Raw genomic sequence first — 22,296 nt, forward strand, 5'->3', positions numbered from 1 at the left:
TGTGTTCCAACCCTGAGGAAACTATGATGTCATTGCTGTGTATGGGCAACCCCAGCAGCTCCTCCAGCAGAAGTTGCCCTCTCCTGCCTTCCAGATGCTGCTGACCAAGCTGCCCACCATCAGACAGGTCAGGATCCTTTCTTCCAATGATCTGCACTCGGCTACTCCCCTTCATGGACTAAGAGCAATGGATTTGTACAATTGATTAGTCTAGTTCAGTGTTCCTCTTTCTTGCCTAATGGGCAACAACGTGAACATTGTCATCCCTACCTGTACTATAACACCTCATTGAACTACTCAATAATTTACTAGAGTAAATTTAGTGAATTAATGATTGGTTATAAAAAGGCCATAACATCGGTGCATCCTTTTGGATTAAAAAAACGATCACATCTAAAACCAGATAGAAAGTATGTAGAAAGATAATGGCCCTATATACTTTGAAATAACTGCAATTTTTCTGGCACCCAAATTGATTTGAACAAACAAATTGGTCCCCAAAAAACTGTGTGGCCCTCAGTTGAATTTCAAAATCCCAATGTGGCCCTCAAGCCAAAATTATTGCCCACCCCTCATCTAGGGCCTAGGGGTTGTTTCTGGACAAGGCTGCTGATATGGTTCAGCCAGCACCAGAATTTCACGTTTGCTGCCTTTCTCAATTGATTCTGGTCAAAATGTTGGAAAAAGGAAACATATCCCATCCTCACCTGTACTGGCTCTTCATCCACTTTGACCTGTCCAGCAATCTCCATCATGTCCAGGGCCAGGTGACAGACAGACTGAGCGTGGTGGGTACATGGTTCTGGCAGCCCACTGACCGTCATGTACTTATCACCCACTGTCTCCACCTACAAAAAGAGAGACATTTTGGTTGTTAGGCAGAACGTTATATCAGAAAATGCTGTGTGATGTAAGTGGTTATATGTTAAAAGGACGTGAGGTCTAGAAAACACTGACATTTTTAACAATATTATTTTTGACACTTTTATATCACTCACTGTTTCCACCTATAGGTAGAGAGAGCTATTTCGGTTACTATGCAGAATTTGATATCACACAATATTATTTAAATCGTTAGAATGAAAAGGAACTTTGGACTTCAATAGTTCATCAAACTCCCGAGTGGCGCAGTGGTCTATAGCACTGCATCTCAGAGCTTGAGGCGTCACTACAGACCCCCTGGTTTGATTCCAGGCTGTATCACAACCGGCCGTGATTGGGAGTCCCATAGGGCAGCGCACAGTTGTCCGGGTTTGTCCGGTGTAGGCCGTCATTGTACATAAGAATTTGTTCTTAACTGACTTGCCTGGTTAAATAAAAATAATAAAGTGCCACTTGAGGTCACAAACCATCAAATAAATCTCTAACCAATCAATTGGGATATACAGGTAAATGAGTGATACAAAGTATACTTAATTAAGCAATTAAAACATCCAGTCATGTATAAAAATGCCTAGTTGCCCATTATTTTGGCTAACATGGCTAGAAGAAGAGTTCTCAGTGACTTTGAAAGAGGGGTCTCTGTATATGCATTCGGAAAGTATTCAGACCCCTTGACTTTTTACACATTTTGTTACGTTACAGCCTTATTCTAAAATGGATTAAATCGATTTTTTCCCCCTCATCAATCTACACACAATACCCCATAATAACAAAGCAAAAATCTGTTTTTAGAAATGTTTGCAAATGTATTGAAAATTATATACAGAAATATCTAATTTACATAAGTATTCACACCCCTGAGTCAATACTTTGTAGAAGCACCTTTGGCAGTGATTACAGCTGTGAGTCTTTCTGGGTAAGTTTCTAAGAGCTTTCCAAACCTGGATTGTGCAACATTTACCCATTTATTCATTTAAAAATTATTCAAGCTCTGTCAAATTGGTTGTTGATCATTGCTAGACAACACAGGAGGTTGATGGCACTCTAATTATGGAGAACAGGCTTGTGTTAATGGTTTCCAAGTGTTTGATGCCATTCCATTTGTTCCGTTCCGGCCATTATTATGAGCAGTTCTCCCCTCAGCAGCCTCCTGTGCTAGACAACCATTTTCAGGTCTTGCCATAGATTTTAAAGTAGATTTAAGTCAAAACTGTAGCTCTGTCACTCAGGAACATTCACTCTCTTCTTGGTAAGCAACTCCAGAGTTTTGGCCTTGTGTTTTAGGTTATTGTCCTGCTGAAAGGTGAATTCATATTCCAGTGTCTGGTGGAACCAGGTTTTCCTCTAGGATTTTGCCTGTGTTTGGCTCCATTCCATTTCTTTTTTATCATGTCCTTAACAATTACAAGCATACCCACAACATGATGCAGCCACCACCATGCTTGAAAATATAAAGAGTGGTACACAGTGATGTGTTGTGTTGGATTTGCACCAAACATAACGCTTTGTATTCAGGACAAAAAGTTAATTTCTTTGCCACATTTCTAGCAGTACTGCCTTGTTGCAAACAGGATGCATGTTTTGGAATATTTTTTATTCGGTACAGGCTTCCTTCTTTTCACTCTGTCATTTAGGTTAATATTGTGGAGTATCTAAAATGTTGTTGATCCATTCTCAGTTTTCTCATATTACAACCATTAAACTCTGTAACTGTTTTAAAATCACCATTAGCCTCATGGTGAAATCCCGGAGCGGTTAGGAAGGACACATGTATTTTTGTAGTGACTGGGTGTATTGATACACCATCCAATGTATAATTAATAACTTCATCATGCTCAAAGGAATATTCAATGTCTGCTTTTTATTTTCTACCCATCTACCAATAGGTGCCCTTATTTGCGAGGCATTGGAAAACCTCCCTGGTCTTTGTGGTTGAATCTGTGTTTGAAATTCACTGCTCGACTGAGGGACCTTACAGATAATTGTATGTGTGGGGTATAGAGATGAGGCAATCATTCAAAAATCATGTTAAACACTATTATAGCACACAGAGTGAGTCCATGCAACTTATTATGTGACATGTTAAGCACATTTTTTATCCTGAATTTATTTAGGCTTGTCATAACAAAGGAGCTTTTCATTTTTTATTAATTTGTAAAAGGTTGGAAAAACTTTGAAATTATGGGGTATAACGTAGGCCAGTGACAAAAAATCTAAATTTAATCAATTTTAAATTCAAAATGGAAAATGTGGAAAAAGTCACTGTATATATCTCAAACCAATTGAACACTTATGGGAGATTCTGGAGTGGCGCCTGAGACAGTGTTTTCCACCACCATCAAATGATGGAATTTCTCATGAAAGAATGGTATCGCATCCCTCCAATAGAGTTCCAGACACTTGTAGAATCTATGCCAAAGCGCATTGAAGCTGTTCTGGCGACTCGTGGTGGCCCAACGCCCTACTAAGACACTTCATGTTGGTGTTTCCTTATTTTGGCAGTTACCTGTATGTTAGTGGGTATTTGTGTTAAAAGGATGTGAGGTGTTTAAAATAATACTACACTCATTATTGTAATCTTTTAGTAAGTCCACTGTTAATACAATCCTCAAAAGTGTGCATGTCAATAGTCAAGTTTTCAAGATAAAGCACTTTCAGTACAGAGCAAAATCTGTCATGATAGTGCAATTTGCAGTAGTAAGACACTACCCTTTTGGGCTCATCTAGCCCAACTCAGACCCCTTCAGGAGCAGACCGTGATAATGGCAGTTCTTTTAACTTCAGGCAAATGCCCTGCAGTTGAAACATCTCGACACAAACACTTAAACACTTACGTCAGCTTATAGACATGCAAGGCTCTTCGGAGCCAGATAACAACTTGGACCACCTAGTCATTGAGGATGGTAGCGTAAATATTACTTATTTTGGTGACCCAGTGCTGAAGTCCTTTCCTTGGATGTAGTAAGGTTTGTTTGACTTCTTAAAGTACATTCTTGTCTGAAAGCCTAAAGTGCCCAGTGACGACGACTATAAAACCTTGCTCGAAAACAAAATGGGGTTTTAAAGTGGAGTTTACCCAGTGAGGCTTTTGAATAGAGAAACATCCAAATGAATCAATTCTACAGTACATCACACTTGTGTGACAATACGACATTCGAAAAAGGTTGAATTGGTGCTCCTATTAAAGGAGCAATCTGCAGTTCAAACAAAAACACACCGCCACTGATTTGGTAAACAGCTGAGGGATGGGGCTGGAGAAATGTAACCACTCTCAAACTCATGGACAGAGCTATGGATACAAGGACTGACTATCCATGTCACGCCCTGGCTCTGGGGACTATGTTATGTTGAGCCAGGGTGTGTAAGTCTATGTTTTGTATATCTATGTTGGCCTGAGTGACTCCCAATCAGAGGCAACGAGTGTCAGCTGGTTGTCTCTGATTGGGAGCCATATTTAACTATCGGTCTTTTCACTTTGTGTTGTGGTTTCTTGTTCCTTTTGGTTTGTGTGTATCGAAGGACTTCACGTTTCGTTCGTTGTTTTGATCGGGAGATCTGTTTAATAAATAATATGTACGCATTCAACGCTGCGCATTGGTCCTCCTCCTTAAGCGAACGTGACAGAAGAAACCACCAAGACAGGACCAAGCAGCGTGAAGAGGAGAGTGGATGGACCTGGGATCAGTGGAGTAGGAGTCTCAACTGGGCCCAGCCAAGCGAAGAGCAGAAAGGTTGGACTTTGAAGCAGTGGAGTGAGAGTCTGGCGAGAACTAGGGAGGCCTGGTCCACGGGGAGGAGAGAACCCCAGAACATTTTTAGGGGGGGGCTCACGACGTGGACGACGGGGCAGCCGGAGGCCGCGATGGAGCGGTCCAGCGGGTGTGCAGAGGAGGCCGCCAGGTTAAGGGGGCCACTGGTCACAGAGGAGAGGGAAAGTGTGGAGGCACGGCGAGAGGTACTGGGGTGTATTACCAGTCCGGTCCGGCCCGTTCCTGATCCCTGCATAGGGCCAGTGGCGTGTGTCCCCAGTACGGTTCGGCCTGTTCCTGCCTCTCGCACCGAGCCTGTGGTGCGCGTCGTCAGCCCTGTCCGGCCCGTTCCTGCTCTCCGTACCAAGTCGGTGGTGCGCGTCGCCAGCCCGGTCCGGCCCATTCCTGCTCTCCGCACCAAGTCTGTGGTGCGCGTCGCCAGCCCAGTCCGGCCCATCCAAGCTTCCCGCACCAAGCCAGTGGTGTGCGTCGTCAGTCTGGCACGGCCCGTTCCTGCTCTCCGCACCAAGTCTGTGGTGCGCGTCGCCAGCCCAGTCCGGCCCATCCAAGCTTCCCGCACCAAGCCAGTGGTGTGCGTCGTCAGTCCGGCACGGCCCGTGCCTGCTCTCCGCACCAAGTCTATGGTGCGTTTCGTCAGCCCTGTCCGGCCCGTTCCTGCTCTCCGCACCAAGTCTGTGGTGCGCGTCGCCAGCCCAGTCCGGCCCATCCAAGCTCCCCGCACCAGGTCAGTGGTGCGCGTCGTCAGCCCGGTCCGGCTCATTCCTGCTCCCCGCACCAAGTCAGGGGTGCGCCCGTCAGCCCGGTCCGGCCCGTTCCTCCTCCACGCATCAAGCCAGGGGTGTGCGTCGTCAGTCCAGCACAACCCGTGCCTGGGTCATGTCCGAGCCGGATCCGCCGCCGAGGCGGAGTGCCCACACGGTCCCTCCCCTGTTGTGGTTGTTTGGCGCGGCCGGAGTCCGCGCCTTTGGGGGGGGGTACTGTCACGCCCTGGCTCTGGGGACTATGTTATGTTGAGCCAGGGTGTGTAAGTCTATGTTTTGTATATCTATGTTGGCCTGAGTGACTCCCAATCAGAGGCAACGAGTGTCAGCTGGTTGTCTCTGATTGGGAGCCATATTTAACTATCGGTCTTTTCACTTTGTGTTGTGGTTTCTTGTTCCTTTTGGTTTGTGTGTATCGAAGGACTTCACGTTTCGTTCGTTGTTTTGATCGGGTGATCTGTTTAATAAATAATATGTACGCATTCAACGCTGCGCATTGGTCCTCCTCCTTAAGCGAACGTGACAATCCATTATAGCAACATTATAGTTTTAACCATGTTTTAAGGCTATACAGTATTTTTTCACATTTACATTCTTTACAAACAAAGGAGTAAAACAAGCTTATATTTTGGATTCTGATGGGGTACGACAATTGAACTAAGCTCCTGAGGAATCTGTAAGCTAAATTCTTCAAGAATCAACAGACTATGGGAGGAGCACAGTACTACATAGAGCCATGACTACATGGAACTCTATTCCACATCGGGTAATTGATGCAAGCAGTAGAATCAGATTTTAAAAACTGGTAGAAATACACCTTATGGAACAACAGGGACTGTGAAGAGACACACACGAGGGTATAGACACATGCATACGCACACACTGTGATATTGTTGTATGGTGGTATTGAACATTTTGTATTGTAGATAGGTAGTGGTGTAATAATGTCATATGATATACTGTTTTATATTTTGTTTTATATGTAATGTAAATACTTTAATATGTTGGTCCTCTGTAGCTCAGCTGGTAGAGCACGGCGCTTGTAACGCCAAGGTAGTGGGTTCGATCCCCGGGACCACCCATACACAATAATGTATGCATGCATGACTGTAAGTCGCTTTGGATAAAAGCGTCTGCTAAATGGCATATTATATTATTAATATAAAAGTCTAAAAATGGATGCAGCAACTGCAGATTGCCCTTTTTAGTTGATATAATCTCAACCAACCATTCTGCAACATAAACTGAAGCTTAAAATGGACTTGATTTACATAATGAAAGCATATCTTTAATGTAAATGTTTATAGAACATTCCATTTTTCATACAGCCTGGCTTTTATACTGTAAAGTCTTGACATACAAAAAAATTACATTGTTTAGTATCTAAAAGTAATTTAACCCTTAGCCTACAATTTCCACGCCCCCGGAAATCTAATTAACATAAACAAATCTCCATCAAAATCCTTCTGTTTAAGCTAGAGATACCTGTTTTTTGCATGGACTGCATCTCAATCCACCGCATCCGCCAAGATTGCTTTTCCGCATCTGCGGTGAAAGGTGGCAGAGCTAGATGGTGTTTATTATCAGACCATGAGACATCCCGAAAATCTGTCTTCTCATGAAAACGTCTGTAGCGTCCGAATGGTTTGGGCTACACACTAATATGACACCTCTGCTGAGACTCTCACGAACACGATGGTGTTCTCTAGGACACACACAAGACTCGTCTGAAGATCCCCGGTACCAGTAAAATAAAATATGGTAGTATATATGGAGATAGTTTAGTGCCTAAAATAAGGGGATAAATACATTTTTATATAGTTTCCTGATCTTTCAGATATAGGACAGACACTTCAGAACAAACTTCCTTTAGATTTTTTGGGGGACTATCTGTTGTTCCATGTAGTGAATCTGTTATTCAATGCGTTTCTATTGGCTACCGGCTTAGACAGGGCTTAGACTCTAGAGGGTTAAGAGATTTTGATGTACAGTACATATCAGAAGATATGGGTAACAGTTTTCAAAAGCCAATTGGTATAATGCTTTATTTATTTTTTACATAAGCATGTTATAGCCCTCATAATGTCTTATACCTGTTGGCTTTCAGTAGTGTGTTGTCCAACAAACAGACTTGCTAGTTTAGCTAACCAAACCATCAGTCCTAGCTTGCTATTATGAAAATCGAAATCAACAATACTGATACGGTTTTCAATTTGACTTTTGTTTTCTAAAGCAGCTCAAACAAAACATGTAAAAATGAACTATAGCCATTGAATTCTACCGTGCAAATATACAGTGCGTTATAGGGAAATAATGCACGCTCTAGAATGCCCTTCAAGCCAATCAGAAAGGAGTATTCAACAATGCCATGGTATAAGGTGAGATAATGGTGCAATGCATCTGACTGTTGCACATTCAATGTCAATGTTTTAATTTGATCTGTAAATAAAAGAGTAGAGAAAAAGAATAAGAAAACATCCCTTCAAACCTTGTATACGTAGGGGTTCTTTCTCGAGTCGGTCAGGATGTCAAATCGGGTGTAGACGTCGTTGAGCAGGTTGACTATCTTGATGGCACCCTCGGCTGATGCGTGTTTGCTGCAGAAGGTATTGAATCCCACAATGCCGCTGAAGAGGATGGTCACATTGTCGTAGCGTTTGGCCGGGACTGGACGCTTGTGGCGCAACTCATTGGCCACCGACGGTGGCAGGACTGAATAGAGCAATCTAAAGAAAAGTGAAAAGAAAACATCTAGATATAGATTATTTTGTCTTCTGGAGATATGTGTTTTTATTCCCACATTTTTCTTTCCATGACATAGACTAACCAGGTGAAAGCTATGATCCCTTATTGATGTCAATCAGTCTAGATGAAGGGGAGGAGACAGGTTAAAGAAGGATTCTTGAGACAAATGAGACATGGATTGTGTATTTGTGACATTCAGAATGGGCAAGACAAAAGATTTAAGTGCATTTGAACGGGGTATGGTAGGTGCACTGGTTTGTGTCAAGAACAGAAACGCTACAGGGTTTTTCACGCTCAACAGTTTCCCGTGTGTATCAAGAATGGTCCACCACTCAAAGGACATCATTGGAGTTAACATGGGCCAGCATCACTGTGGAACGCTTTCGACATCTTGTAAGAGTCCATGCCCAAACGAGCATGCGCAGACCAGCTGGCTGGAGTGTTAACTGACATATTCAATCTCTTCCTATCCCAGTCTGCTGTCCCCACTTGCTTCAATATGTCCACCATTGTTCCTGTACCCAAGAAAGTGACGGTAACTGAACTAAATTACTATCACCCCGTAAAACTCCCTCTGTAATCATGAAGTGCTTTGAGAGGTTAGTTAAGGATCATATCACCCGCCCCAATAGATCCAAGGATGATGCAATCGCCATCGCACTGCACACTGCCCTATCCCATCTGGACAAGAGGAATACCTATGTAAGAATGCTGTTCATTGACTACAGCTCAACCTTCAACACCATAGTACCCTCCAAGCTCATCATTAAGCTTGGGGCCCTGGGTCTGAACCCCGCCCTGCGCAACTGGGTCCTGGACTTCCTGACGTCCCGCCCCCAGGTGATGAAGGTAGGCAACAACCCCTCCAATACGCTGATCCTCAACACAGGGGCCCCGCAATGGTGCGTGCTAAGCCCCCTCCTGTTCTCCCTGTTCACCCATGACTGCGTAGCCATGCACGCCTCCAACTCAATCATCAAGACAGCCTACAGGGAGGAGGTGAGGGCCCTGGCGGAGTGGTGCCAGGAAAATAACCTCTCCCTCAACATCAACAAAATGAAGGAGCTGATCGTGGACTTCAGGAGACAGCAGAAGGAGCACGCCCCCATCCACATCGACTGGGCCGCAGTGGAGAAGGTAAGAAGCTTAAAGTTCCTCGACGTACACATCACTGACAATCTTAAATGGTCCAACCTCAGGAGGCTGAAGAAATTTGGCCTGGCCCCTAAGACCCTCATTAACTTTTACAGACGCACCATTGAGAGCATCCTGTCAGGCTGTGTCACTGCCTGGTACGGCAACTGCACCGTCCGCAACTGCAAGGCTCTCCAGAGGGTTGTGCGGTCTGCCCAACGCATCACTACATCCCATCTCACACACACACACATATATACTACGGACTCCGACATTGCTCGTCCTAATATTTCTATATTTATTAATTCCATTCTTTTACTTTTAGATATGTGTGTTTTGTTGTGTATTGTTAGATATTACGGCACTGTTGGCGCTAGGAACACAAACATTTCGCTACACCCACAATAACATCAGCTAAATATGTGTATGCGACCAATTCAATTTGATTTGAGGCTGTTCTGAGGGCAAAAGGGGGTGGTGCAACTCAATATTAGGAAGGTCTTCTTAGTGTTTTGTACACTCAGTGTATATTATTATGCTTTTAAATGACAAGATAACTGTCTTTGGCTTCTTGTATTGTATTTTAGGTCATTGGTAGCTGAGCAACAAAAAATGAACAATTGTATCAGTTTAGTAGGCCTATATTCTCCTGTTTTAGGTCTGTAAATGTTTATAATGAAGTAACTAAGGACTAAATAAATTAAATAAACAGTACGTATATGAAAAACATAAATATACTGCATAATTGTACATAATATACAGGCTATGAGTACCCCATTGATGTTTTTAATGGTCTCCCATTACACTTTGCACATCACCTCATACTCCCTTTGGTAACCTCACCCTTTTCAGTCAAGTCTTTATACAAGCTGGTCTCGAACGGGCAGGGTGTGGTAGCCATGGTAACTGACTAAAGCGTTACCATCTGTGTCTACCAATGGGAAATGTCATAAATGATGTATCAGCATGGCAGGGCACAAGGTGCATACAGATACCTCTTTACACTGGCACTCTAAAAGTATTCTCTGAAACACCAGAAAACAAGTAAAGCAACCCAGGGATATGTCAAAAGCAGGGGTGTCATACTAATTTAGCCCTGGAGCCACATTCGGTCTTCGCCGAGGTCCGGAAGGATGCACTGCTGTGCCGTGCCATGAAAAGTAGAGGGGAAAAATGACTTAATCTATAATTTTCTCATTTTTTGCAATATCTGATATCTTTCTGATGCAGTCAAAATCCGCAAAATCATCCGCAAAAACCTCTTTCCATCATTTTAAATGTTCTATGATAACTTTCTAGCTTTTAGTTAAGTAGTTTGTATATTACCTAGACATAATTAAATCGTCTTTCTATTATATACAGTAGTCTAATAAGACATTGTTTGCAACATATTTCAAAGGCCAAATTGTACGTCATATACTTTTATCACCACCAGACTACACACATCTAAAACGTGCTTTGAGAAAACAATCAGTGTACACTACATTACAGTCTACCAAAATTAGAGAGGAGCTTTGAATTCTAATCAAACGTAGTGGACCTGAGTCCTCTCCTGAGGCACACTCAGACCTCAGAACTACATGAAGAATATTAATGAAACACCGCCACAGCCAAGAGAGAAAGCATTTCCCAATAAGAAGATAGGGTGCTACAGAGGGCCGGATTACCGAACGGGCACGCAGGGCACGTGCCCCGGGGCCCCGACCTCCAGACAGCATATGATAGCAAAATGGGTAGAATTGCAGGAAATTAGCTTTAAAACTGCAACACGTAGGCTTAACAGTGTGTACGTGTGTGTGTGTGTATGTATCCTTAAGCTTAAGGTTTAGGTTTAGGGTTTTAGGGTTAAGGTTAGGTTTAGGTTTAGGGTTTTTGGGGTTAAGGTTAGGGTTAGGTTAAGGGTTAGGTTTAAGGTTATGGGTTAAGGTTTAAGGTTATGGGTTAGGGAAAATAAAACTCCAGAAATTTCACAAACATAAAGCTGTGTGGGTGTGTGTAAGCACGTGTATATGTGTGTTAGAGGCCGTGACTGTATGTGTGAGTCAATGCACATGTGCGCCTGTGCGAAACCTAACTCCAACCGAGGGAACTTTAAGCACGGTTCGCTAGCACAAACAGCTGCCAGTGTTTACTGTACGGACATGCGGCTGTCTGTCTGACTGAGGTCGACGTTCCTGACCTCTGACCTTTTTACCTTTCACCCCCCTCCCAAAGCACTTTAAAACGCAGTCAGAGCTGCTGGAGGCATTCTCTCTCTCTCTCTGGGAGATATAGTGGCGTGGGGGATGGGTGAACAATAATATATGGGCCCTTTGCACTGAGTAAACAGCTGCCACCGAGGGAGCTGTGTTTGGGTTACAGTGAAAGGTTGTTGAGCCACCGAGTAGAGAAGCAAATTATACAAAAGGGGAACTACCAGACAGAACGTCCATTGGGGAGAAGTAGCCTAGTAGGTACAAATATGACATTTGTTTGTAGTTTGACATAGAGGTCTTCACAGATCTACACAAACCCGATTACCCGAGATCCGACCCGGTATCCAAACAGGTCGGATCCAAAATTCAGTAGTTGACCCTTGGAAGCCAGATTGGATCATGCTCGGTGGACACGGCCCTCGGATCTGTCTGAAAATATGTGATATACCGACCAGATCCTAAATTATATTTGAAGAAGAAAATATCCTGAGGAAAATAAATACCCTCTATAAATCACATTTGCTACGCAGGTTCAGTCCATAGCATTAATCTCTTAATGCTCTGCCTGTCTGCCTCTCACGGTCTGGCTTGAGCTCTCGCAATAGCAAATTTGCAACATTGTTTCAACTGGGCGCTCACTGTTTCCCACGCCAATGAGCTCAGAACAGACACAGCAGTATTTGCACAAGGTAGGTGTGTTCAGGTAGCCTATTTGATGATGTTTCCTCTGGAGATATGGGATCAGCAATATGTTGCTATAGCACACCGAGGTGCAGTGGTTAGGCCTATCGGGAAGGAGAGTGTTGGAAAGATTGTTCAAATACAGTGAGGAACTATTGTCATTCGCAATGGATGTAAAACACTCTGTTGATTTTGTGACGTGATGAAAAACAATAATAATATGCCATTTAGCAGACGCTTTTATCCAAAGCGACTTACAGTCATGCGTGCATACATTTTTTTTGTGTATGGGTGGTCCCGGGGTTCGAACCCACTACCTTGGCGTTACAAGCGCCATGCTCTACCAGCTGAGCTACAGAGGACCACGATACTATCAGACATTCCCGAATGGGAACTTTTATAGGCCTACATTTGTGCACATCAGGCCAGGTACATCTATGCGTGCTCAAGCAAAATAAACATTAACAAAAAAAGGGCAAACAATTCAGAAAATGAAACAAGGAATACGCACGAACTAGCAGGAGACAGAGAGCGCATTCTGGAGAGAGACGCCCCTATAATGCGTCTTCGTCACACACCCCTTCCCTTCTTCTTGTGTTGACATTTTAAATTAGGGATGTCATTTATGAAAATACTAAGTTGTAGTGTAGACCATAACTTAATTCTTTTAGATAGGCCTACAACAGAAAATACATGAGATACGTTAACGTTCACTACCTGCCAGATAAGTCAAAACAATTCTACTGGCTTGCACATCAATAAAGCTGAATTTTTTATCTTTCGGATCCATTTGGGATCCAATTTGTGAAGAGGCGACTCCGGGATGTCCGGGATGATCATTCTGATTTTCAATGGAGGGGTGCAGAAGTTCCTTCTGAGGCAATCTGCACTACTGAGCAGATTGGTGCTACTGTGCTCAAAGTTCAAACAATTTGTGGTTAATTAGATTTTACATTATTCACAAAAGGCATTTTTGCTCAATTTAAATAAATGTGTAAGTATTTGATAATTTTTGACAGTACAGTAGGAAGTTAAAGAGGGAGATAGACACAGAGAGGAAAGTGGCCACAACAGGGCTCGAACCCCAGTAGCCAGGGTTGGAGTTTAGACCGCTACACCAAAGACTCCGACACTGCTCAATTTCTATTTGGAGTGGACCATCCCTTTAAATAAATCAAAATGGAAACGGGTGAAGGAGGCTGATTCTATCAAACTATGATGGCGATGGGGGTCGGGAGTCTACGAACCTGTCCGTCTTCTTCTTCTCATCCTCCAGGGCCCGGAGGGTGTGCTGCAGACGGTCAGTCAGGATCTCCAATTCCTGGGTCAGCTTGTACTCCTCACGGAACTGTTCTCCCAGCAGCACCAGGTCACGTGTGGCATCATGCAGCGGGATGTCGCTCAGGTACAGGCCTCTCCGCGTCAGGTCGTCCAGGTTCATCACACTGAACACACAGTGTTGGTGACGCGTCAGAGGCTGAACACTGAACAGTGGCTGAACACAACTCAGCAGGGGCCGTGTTCAGTAGGGCACAATGTATAATCCATTATGATTAGCATGTATGCCCCTCTTATAATAACTATCATAACTATATCATCTTATAATGATTGACTAAATAACAGTCACTAGGGTCAGTTGAAAATGTTACACATAAAGACACATCATAAAGGCTTGTCCTCTTATGAACGCAGGAGGGTTAGCGACGTTATTTCTCTATCGCTTTGTCCAGTATCGAGAGCTCAATTCTCTCATCACAATCAACTTCAATAAACTTCAATCAAACACAATTCAATGAAAGATCTAACACACACAATGTACTCTAGATGCCACGCTCTCTGATCTAGACATAATATTCTGCTGTAATGATTTGCTTGACTGGCTGCACAGGGCTAAACTGATACAATCGCTGATGAAAAAGTCAAGTGTCTTTCCTTCCGTAAACAACAACACCAATGTTGTTTCACCACCTTCTGGCACCATGCAGGGACACTACTTCCTCTAGAATGATTATCCCTTGATAGAAATAAGGTTTCACCAGGTACATGGGGTGCGTCCCAATTATCTTCCCAAGTGTTAACTTGTTCACTATGCCCTTCATTGATTTGAAAGTACATCGAGCCCATGCCAACCAATGCTTTTGGTTGGCATGGGAAAATATTTTCATGTTGCACACCTTTTAGTTTTCTTATTAAATGCTTTCAATATTTTACATGAATTTGTACAATTTATAGTTGGTTTGAGGTTTTTACGTCACTAAAATATGGAACTATTGAAATGTGAAAATATTGTCCCATATACATTGTGTAATTTATTGACGGCCCCATAGATATCCAACATCTAACTAACTTTACCATGGTCAGTGTGCATTCCAAGAGAGAATTTACGAACAAATACCCACGTGTTTGTGGGCATAACTTACAATCAAACCCAAACCTCTGACGTTCTAGTTTTGGAAAAAACGGACTTTATGACTTAAGTTATCCTATTTACACTTTTTTGTCACTTCTGGGACTAGAAATTGTGTAATTGACTACTACCAATAGGCTGTTTTCAACCAGAACATTTGTTTTTTTAAACTAAATCTACTGCATTGTTAGACTTGTCATGAGCCTGCCTTATAAGATGCTCATAATGATGTGGACTAAATACAGTAAGTAACAGACCATTTTAGATATATTATAAGCCTTGATATAAGACATTATAAATGGATGCTTTAAGTAAAGTGTTACCAAAGATTGTTTAAAGGAGCAATTTGTAGTTGCTACATCCAATTAATGAAGAATATCACCTATAAAAGTTAAACTGTGACATCCTGTCAGAAACCAAATAGAACCTTGTTTTACTCCAATGTTAGTAAACATGGCAAATGTAAACAAACACTGTATAGCCTCAAAACATGGTTATACCTATAATTTTGATATCATGGATGGTCAGTCATTGCATCCATAGCTCTGTATATGAATTTGAGAGTAGTTCAATTTCTCCAGTCCCATCCCTCAGCTTTTTACCAAAACAGAGGCAGGTGTCACTTTGTTATTGTTTCAACTCTGGATTGGCCCTTTAAGGCCAGACCATCTGCTGTACTACAGCAGCTGTGGTTTTGAATCCAATTAGGTTTCACACACCAACCAAGAGACATCCACCCCACGGCATCTATCCAGCCCAGACATCCACCCCAAGGCTAGGACTACATCCCAAATGGCACCCTATTCCCGACATATTACACTACTTTTGACCAGAGCCCTATGGGCCCATTTGGGACGCAGCCTAAAACAGCACATTGTTTTTGTCTAACGCCACAGCAGCAGGAAGGCAGAGCTACCTGGGAGAATGTCAAAAGTAGTGCCATTTGTGATTGGGACGCAACCTCGGACAGCACATTGTTATTCTTTTTTTTAGTTTTTAGTTTTATATATTTTTACCCCTTTTTCTCCCCAATTTCGTGGTATCCAATTGGTAGTTACAGTCTTGTCCCATCGCTGCAACTCCCATACGGACTCGGGAAAAGCGAAGGTCGAGAGCTGTGCGTCCTCCGAAACACAACCCAACCCAGCCGCACCTGTTCTTGACACAATGCCCGCTTAACCCGGAAGCCAGCCGCACCAATGTGTCGGAGGAAACACAGTACACCTGGCAACCGTGTCAGCGTGCACTGCGCCCGGCCCGCCACAGGAGTCGCTAGTGCGCGATGGGACAAGAACATCCCTGCCGGCCAAACCCTCCCCTAACCTGGACGACGCTGGGACAATTGTGCGCCGCCCCATGGGTCTCCCGGTCGCGGCCGGCTGCGACAGAGCCTGGACTCGAACCAGTATCTCTAGTGGCACAGCTAGCATTGTAGCACATTGTTATTCTAACGCCACATCGGCAGAACCTGGGAGAACAGAGAAAGAGGATGTTCTCCGCCTCTGGCAGGTAGATCATCTGTCCCTTCAGCCTCAGGCAGCTGATCTCAGCGCCAGTCAGCTCGTCCTCATTCTCCGAAGTCTCCACGTTCAGCAAGCCCTCCTGGAAGGACGTAATACACATGCACACACACACACACCACAAACACACACAGAGACACACGCACATGTATGTATGCATGCACACAAGCATGCACACGCAAGCAAAGACAGACAGACAGACAGACAGACAGACAGACAGACAGACAGACAGACAGACAGACACACACACAGACAGACAGACACACAGACAGACAGACATACACACACGCATGGACACACAAGCAGCCAGGACACACAGAAAATATGAATGTAGCTTTCTATCCAGTTTTCTTTTTTCTTTTTTACTATTATTTTTATGATGTAATTTTAACATTAAATTAAAACGCGAAATGTTTCATTAGTGAGTATTCTTGGCATACCTTGCTTCGCAGAACGAAGACAGTGTTGATGTGGGAGAGCATGCCTTGGAAGCTGAAGTCTATGTGTGGACGCACCAGAGAGAACACGGAGGGCAGGTTACAGATGCCCGGCTGGAGCTAAGGAATACAACAGCAAAACACTTCATAAGGGGGTCATACATGCTTATGACAAGTCTTACAATACATTAGAACTACATCATCATGCATTATAATTGCAGGCTACCTGTGAAGCCCATATCTACAATGCATTATAAACAAACTCATACTGACTTATAATGCAGTCATAGCGCAGTATAAGAGTCGTTATTTACACACATAAAATGTCATAAAGTCCTATAGCTAAATAGACACAGACCTGCGGCAGCACACGGAAGATGGCGTTGCCGCACTGCGTGAGCATCAGGTCCCTGTCGAACATGAGGTGGAAGGGGAAGGCCTTGCAGAAGGTGTAGGGGCTGATCCGGGTCTCCTGAGTGCCGTTCTCCTCGAAGCCGTCCAGATCCTCATAGAAGGCCTCCTCCTCTGAGTCCTTCTCCTCGATCAGGAACTTGATGTGGTCACACTCCTCACTCTTGTACTGGATCACCTGGTGAAGAAAGAATGGATTCCATAAAGGGAGGAAGGTACAACCATGAAATTAGAATAAGTGCATGCTATGATTCCTGTGTTTACATCTTGCTTTACTTCTATGGGGACACTCAAAATGGCCACCAGTCCACCCACTATGGCAAGAGATAATGTAAGAGATACTGTTGGGTGGTAAACGCATAGACCTTGAAATACTCGATGTCTTTATGTAAATATCTAAGGTTTGGTGTGATAGTTTGTAAACACAGTGATGTTGTTGTGATGGTTACTGCCTGGTCACAAGTCCTTTTTAGTCTATACACTGACGTCAATGGCTTGACTCTGACGCACACGGCTGCCGTGGCAACTCCGGATAACATTTCCAGAATATCAGGTATCACATTTGGAGGGTCTGTCAATTCAGTTCCCCCATTTAATTTTACGCTGAGCCTGGGAGAGAAAAAATACATAGTGACATCTCTATCTCTGCGATATGATTAGGTTTGATAGTAGAGTTGGCTTTCTCTGAAAATGAGGAGGTAACCTAAGTGCTCAAAGACAAGATTTTTGAAAGGACTATCCAAGTCTATACCAATGTTGTATACCAATTCCACCTGGTGTTTGCTGCATTGACTACTTTGCTATAAAGAAGGTACATAACTTATTCACATATTCACCCTAGCTTTAAAATTAGAATGACAGATATCAATAACTTATTCACATATTCCTAGCTTTAAAACTATCATGACACTTATATCTGTCAAATAATGGTTAGACACTTTAAAATACAGTATCTTACACTATAACTACTAGCTATTAGGCCATTGCATTGTCACCTTCTGAGTGTACTAACATTCTGCCTCTTTCATACACATCTGACCCAAGTCAACAGAGACCAACCAGCATCTCAGATCATAAAATGCTCACTATGAGTGACCAACACTAGCAGTTGTTCAGACCCAAACAACTCCTGAATGGAGGGGGGCATTTAAAAGTCGACCACTGTCCCATTTTGGACTGAAGGCAAGATCCCCAAGCGGCACAGAATCCGAATAGCTACAAAGGCAAACAAAAAAACAGTGCCAGAGTTAGGTCTAGCAGTAGTGCAGCCTACACATTCCCCCAGAGGCGCGGGCTCAATCCCTAGGGTCCACCACTTGCCACTTTCATCTCTGTCTCCAACTCTCATCTGTCTTCCACTCTAATTCTTACCTACGTCTATCCTAGTAAAATATGAAAGGAGAGTGCTATTCTGCTAGCAGATACCCATAGACTTCCAGTCATTGCACTAACGCTAGTTAGCACTGGCTCGCAAAATTACCTCTAACTTCCTTCATACTGAACACAGAGACATAAAAATGGTATCCATGAGTTCATCTGACTCTGGGGAAGTAGATAAAGGGCATCATTGCCAAAATCCCGAACTATCCCTTTAAGTAATAGTGTACTTATTTTCTTTAAAACAGCATACCTTCATTTCTATTTCCGTGCCGTGGATCTGTTGGGCCACCGTCTTGATGATGCCGATCACGATGTCCTGGAGCCCCTCCCTCTCCGAGTAGTAGTGGAGGATCAGATTGTTGCCCTTCTCCGCGTCAGTGCAGCGAAAGGACGGCGCCCTCATCCCGGGGTAGATGGTACCTAGGTGGTCGTGGAGGGCATCCAGATTCTGTATGGGGATTGCATAAATGATTGAAACAGGAGTTTCTCTCCATTAAGATTCCTCTTAGACTGGTCCCATATCAGTTTGTAATGCCAAACACCATAGGAGTTGGCTACACAGCATAAACAGATCTTGGAGCAGGCAAGGTTCCTTTAGATCAAAGTTGCATAACTCCAGTCCTCACTCCTTTATCTCTGTTTCAACCCAAACTGATGCCCTATGTTTGTAAACAGAGGGTTCAGTCATGGCAAATCTAACTGCCACTGTCCTATTTTAATTATATGGTCACCTCCCCCAAATCCAAAGATGAGGGGGCCCACACACAGAATTGTTTTGGCAATTATAGGTAATATTCAACTTACGTTGAAGCATTCATCACATTGAAGAGGACATTGTTTTACATTGGTTTCTGTTAACTGAAGAAAGATTAAGAAGGGAACTGGAGTGCTTACCTGCAAAAATTCACGGACATTGGACCCTAAAACACGCAGGATGGTGTCATACCCTGATTCTTGGCAAAACTCAAAAAACATCTTCCCAAACATCTGCAGGATACACCCTGCATCAATCTCTGCAAGACAAAAAATAAAAATAATACACTTGTTGCATACACCATCTCACAACATATTGGTATGAGTCCCATTGGTAACACTGTACAATAAGTTATCCTTTATAAAGGGTACCATATTTTATAGTGTTGCCGTACCATTATGTTATGAATAAACTGGTTCAAATAAAGTACCTTGTATCTCAAAACATGATTAAAAAACGTACTGAGAACTTTGCTTGCAGCAGCAACAAGGTCGTATGTTTTGGCATCTTCATATATGATTCTGACAAGGAACTGACCCTCTACATCGAGTTGAGCCTCCCTCCTGATAACAAGTAACAAGAAAATATAATTATTATATATCATATTAACATGTGATTATTACCTATGTAATAAAGAGGCAGTTGACAAGAGCATATGACAACATATTTGCTTGTCCTCTATAGCTTCATAACATTGTATGCCGTTGTTTATGCCTATGACTGATGTTATAACATCTTATGTAGTTGTTATAAAGGCTTAATGAATGCATACATAAGGGACCTTCAGTAAAGTGATACCTACACTTATTGGGTCCAAACAAAAACAATCAGTAACACTTTACGTTAGGCGTTCATAACACTGTTATGAAACCAGTCATGACACCTTCATGAATGTTGCAGTACCATTCAGCTACCTTTGAGCATTAACTGCATCATAGGATTATCTATATTTAGAAGTTACAATGAGAAAATGTATTTGGCATGCTAATAAATAAGCCTGTTATATATCCTAATGAGGTCTATTTGACCTGATTACCGAGTTGATCTGAGAAAACAATACTGATTTGCTGTGCTGGCTAGCAACCACTTTCTCTGAGCATGTGATCAGCTGAACAAACACACCAAGCAACTAAAAATGTAGTGAAATAAGAATTCATTTTTCAATTGCTCTGAGTTGCAAGATCTGAAAATAAAACCTAGCTTGAATAATTAGGCATGTAATAATGTTGATTTACGTCAGCCGAGATAAGGTTGAGATAACATTAAGATAACATTGAGATAACATTGTGCTGCAATATTTCTTGGGAGATAAAAATGACCAGATTCCTCAAAACACGTTTTTCAGAGAGGCAGCCGTGCCTCTGGTCCTGGGACAGCGAAGACTGAGGAAGAAAAATAAACGTGGATCTTGCCAAATATTTGAGCACTTTGAAAAGAGGGGATTGTTATCATAATGCAACGACATTCACAACCTCTCTTTATCACCACTATTAAAAGGCTAATGAAAATGAAATTATTTAGTAAAAATATGGCTCGCTTTCTCATAAGACTGGTGTAATTTAATGATGAATTGATTCATTATATGTTGTTTTCTTTTATGTTTGCTGGTGATTTATGGTCACATGGTTTAAATTACAGATAGGCCCACTATAGCTGCTGGTCATGTATCATCAGTGGAATAACATGACATGGCCATTTGTTATCCACTCTGTCTAGCAATAGGGGGAGATTATTGATTTCAAAACTATAATATGGTTAATGGACATATTTTTGTATTATTATCCATGTCATATTGGTAGGTTACATAAAGTTGTGGTCAAGACAATGTAGTAAACAAAATGAACGTGTAATAACAATGTAAAGTAACAGTAATTGTTATTACATAGTTTTTACATGGTAATTACATAGGCAGTAGTGTCATTTGTATTTTGTATTTTTGTATTTATTAAGCAACATTAAGGCAGTTATATACAAATTAAAATATTACATGACATTACATTTCATAACACTTTTCACAACACATTAAGTGTCTGCCCTCAGGCCACTACTCTCCTACCACATATCTACAATACAAAATCCATGTGTTCGTGTGTACAGTGTGTTACTACATAGTTATAGGAGCAACTTAAAGTGAAGCGTTACCAACATATCTATCTAATGAACATATCTGCTAATTCCTTGTTTTGCTTTGGCAACATGGCCACATTTAGTTTTTATTTTCATTTTCTGCTTTGAATTATGATATGCAAATACCCTGTGTCATTCACAAATACAAAACAGATCTTTGAACTCACTTGATGTCTTCCCACACTTCTTCGCCATAATTTCTTAATACAAGTAGTTCCAAGGCGTGGTTGACAAAACCATACTAAAATGGATATAAAACAGAATACAGAAATAATAGAGAAACATAAATCATAAAATACTGGGCATAACAAGTTCCTTAGAGTGATGATAGTGTTATGATTCCATTGTAATTGCAAGGAAAGGATGCTTAAATTGTACAACAGCAAATAATGTTGTCATGATGCAACATGAATATTATAACGATAAAATCGCAGTCGCATCACGAATTTCGGTGGTCATTTACAGTTAGCATGGTGAACCGATACTGTAGCCATAGGCTGATAGCTCATTCTCATACGGGAAAACACACCACTACACATCAAAATAGCCAAGGCAATCAAATGTCGCCGTCAAATCTAATATGTCGATGTTTACATACCATTTTTACGACCAGTTCTTCACGATTCCCTATCAATGTAAGCTGTTAATGCTAAATTATCACGGCACCTTCACAGTTTGCAGATGTTACGTTACGCCTCCATTTCTGAAAACATTCCCCATCAAATTGATGTCGAATGTGTCCAATGGGAGCTCAAGGACAAAAATACTCACTCGGCAACCGACCACTGAGGAAGAAGTGAGGGTTGCCGGTTGAGGATAGCATTGTTTATGAAAACAGTCCCGTCAAACGTTTTATTTATACACTGCAAAAGAAAGACTACACAACGAAACCAACCTATTTAAATTCCACAACCAAATTATTCAACAAATCTTAGGTAGAATAGATTATAAACTGGGTGGTTCGAGCCCTGAATGCTGATTGGTTGAAAGCGGTGGTATATCAGACCATATACCATGGGTATGACAAACATTAATTTTTACTGCTCTAATTAAGTTGGTAGCCAGTTTAAAATAGCAATAAGGCACCTTAAA

General features: G+C 42.3%; 1 protein-coding gene across 4 annotated transcripts in view; it reads right to left on the reverse strand.

Annotated features, from left to right (window-relative positions):
* gucy1b1 (guanylate cyclase 1 soluble subunit beta 1) overlaps nucleotides 1–21,962 on the reverse strand; it is a 28,290-nt gene extending 6,328 nt beyond the window's left edge. Inside the window, exons 1-11 of one of the 4 annotated variants that reach the window (XM_041874641.2) lie at nucleotides 21,803–21,961; nucleotides 21,372–21,445; nucleotides 19,540–19,640; nucleotides 19,218–19,336; nucleotides 18,574–18,771; nucleotides 16,891–17,121; nucleotides 16,536–16,652; nucleotides 16,044–16,177; nucleotides 13,416–13,613; nucleotides 7,902–8,139; nucleotides 708–848 (exon numbers count right to left, since the gene is read on the reverse strand). In XM_041874641.2, the coding sequence (XP_041730575.1) occupies nucleotides 708–848; nucleotides 7,902–8,139; nucleotides 13,416–13,613; nucleotides 16,044–16,177; nucleotides 16,536–16,652; nucleotides 16,891–17,121; nucleotides 18,574–18,771; nucleotides 19,218–19,336; nucleotides 19,540–19,640; nucleotides 21,372–21,445; nucleotides 21,803–21,805 (1,554 nt within the window). In that variant the 5' untranslated portion in view covers nucleotides 21,806–21,961. Of the gene's footprint in view, nucleotides 1–707; nucleotides 849–7,901; nucleotides 8,140–13,415; nucleotides 13,614–16,043; nucleotides 16,178–16,535; nucleotides 16,653–16,890; nucleotides 17,122–18,573; nucleotides 18,772–19,217; nucleotides 19,337–19,539; nucleotides 19,641–21,371; nucleotides 21,446–21,802 lie in introns of all 4 variants that reach the window. The other 3 variants (XM_041874642.2, XM_041874643.2, XM_041874644.2) reach the window with 3 other exon arrangements.
* Between the last annotated feature and the right edge of the window lie 334 nt (nucleotides 21,963–22,296).

This window comes from Coregonus clupeaformis, unplaced genomic scaffold (assembly GCF_020615455.1).
Source record: "Coregonus clupeaformis isolate EN_2021a unplaced genomic scaffold, ASM2061545v1 scaf0287, whole genome shotgun sequence".
Lineage (NCBI taxonomy): Eukaryota > Metazoa > Chordata > Actinopteri > Salmoniformes > Salmonidae > Coregonus > Coregonus clupeaformis.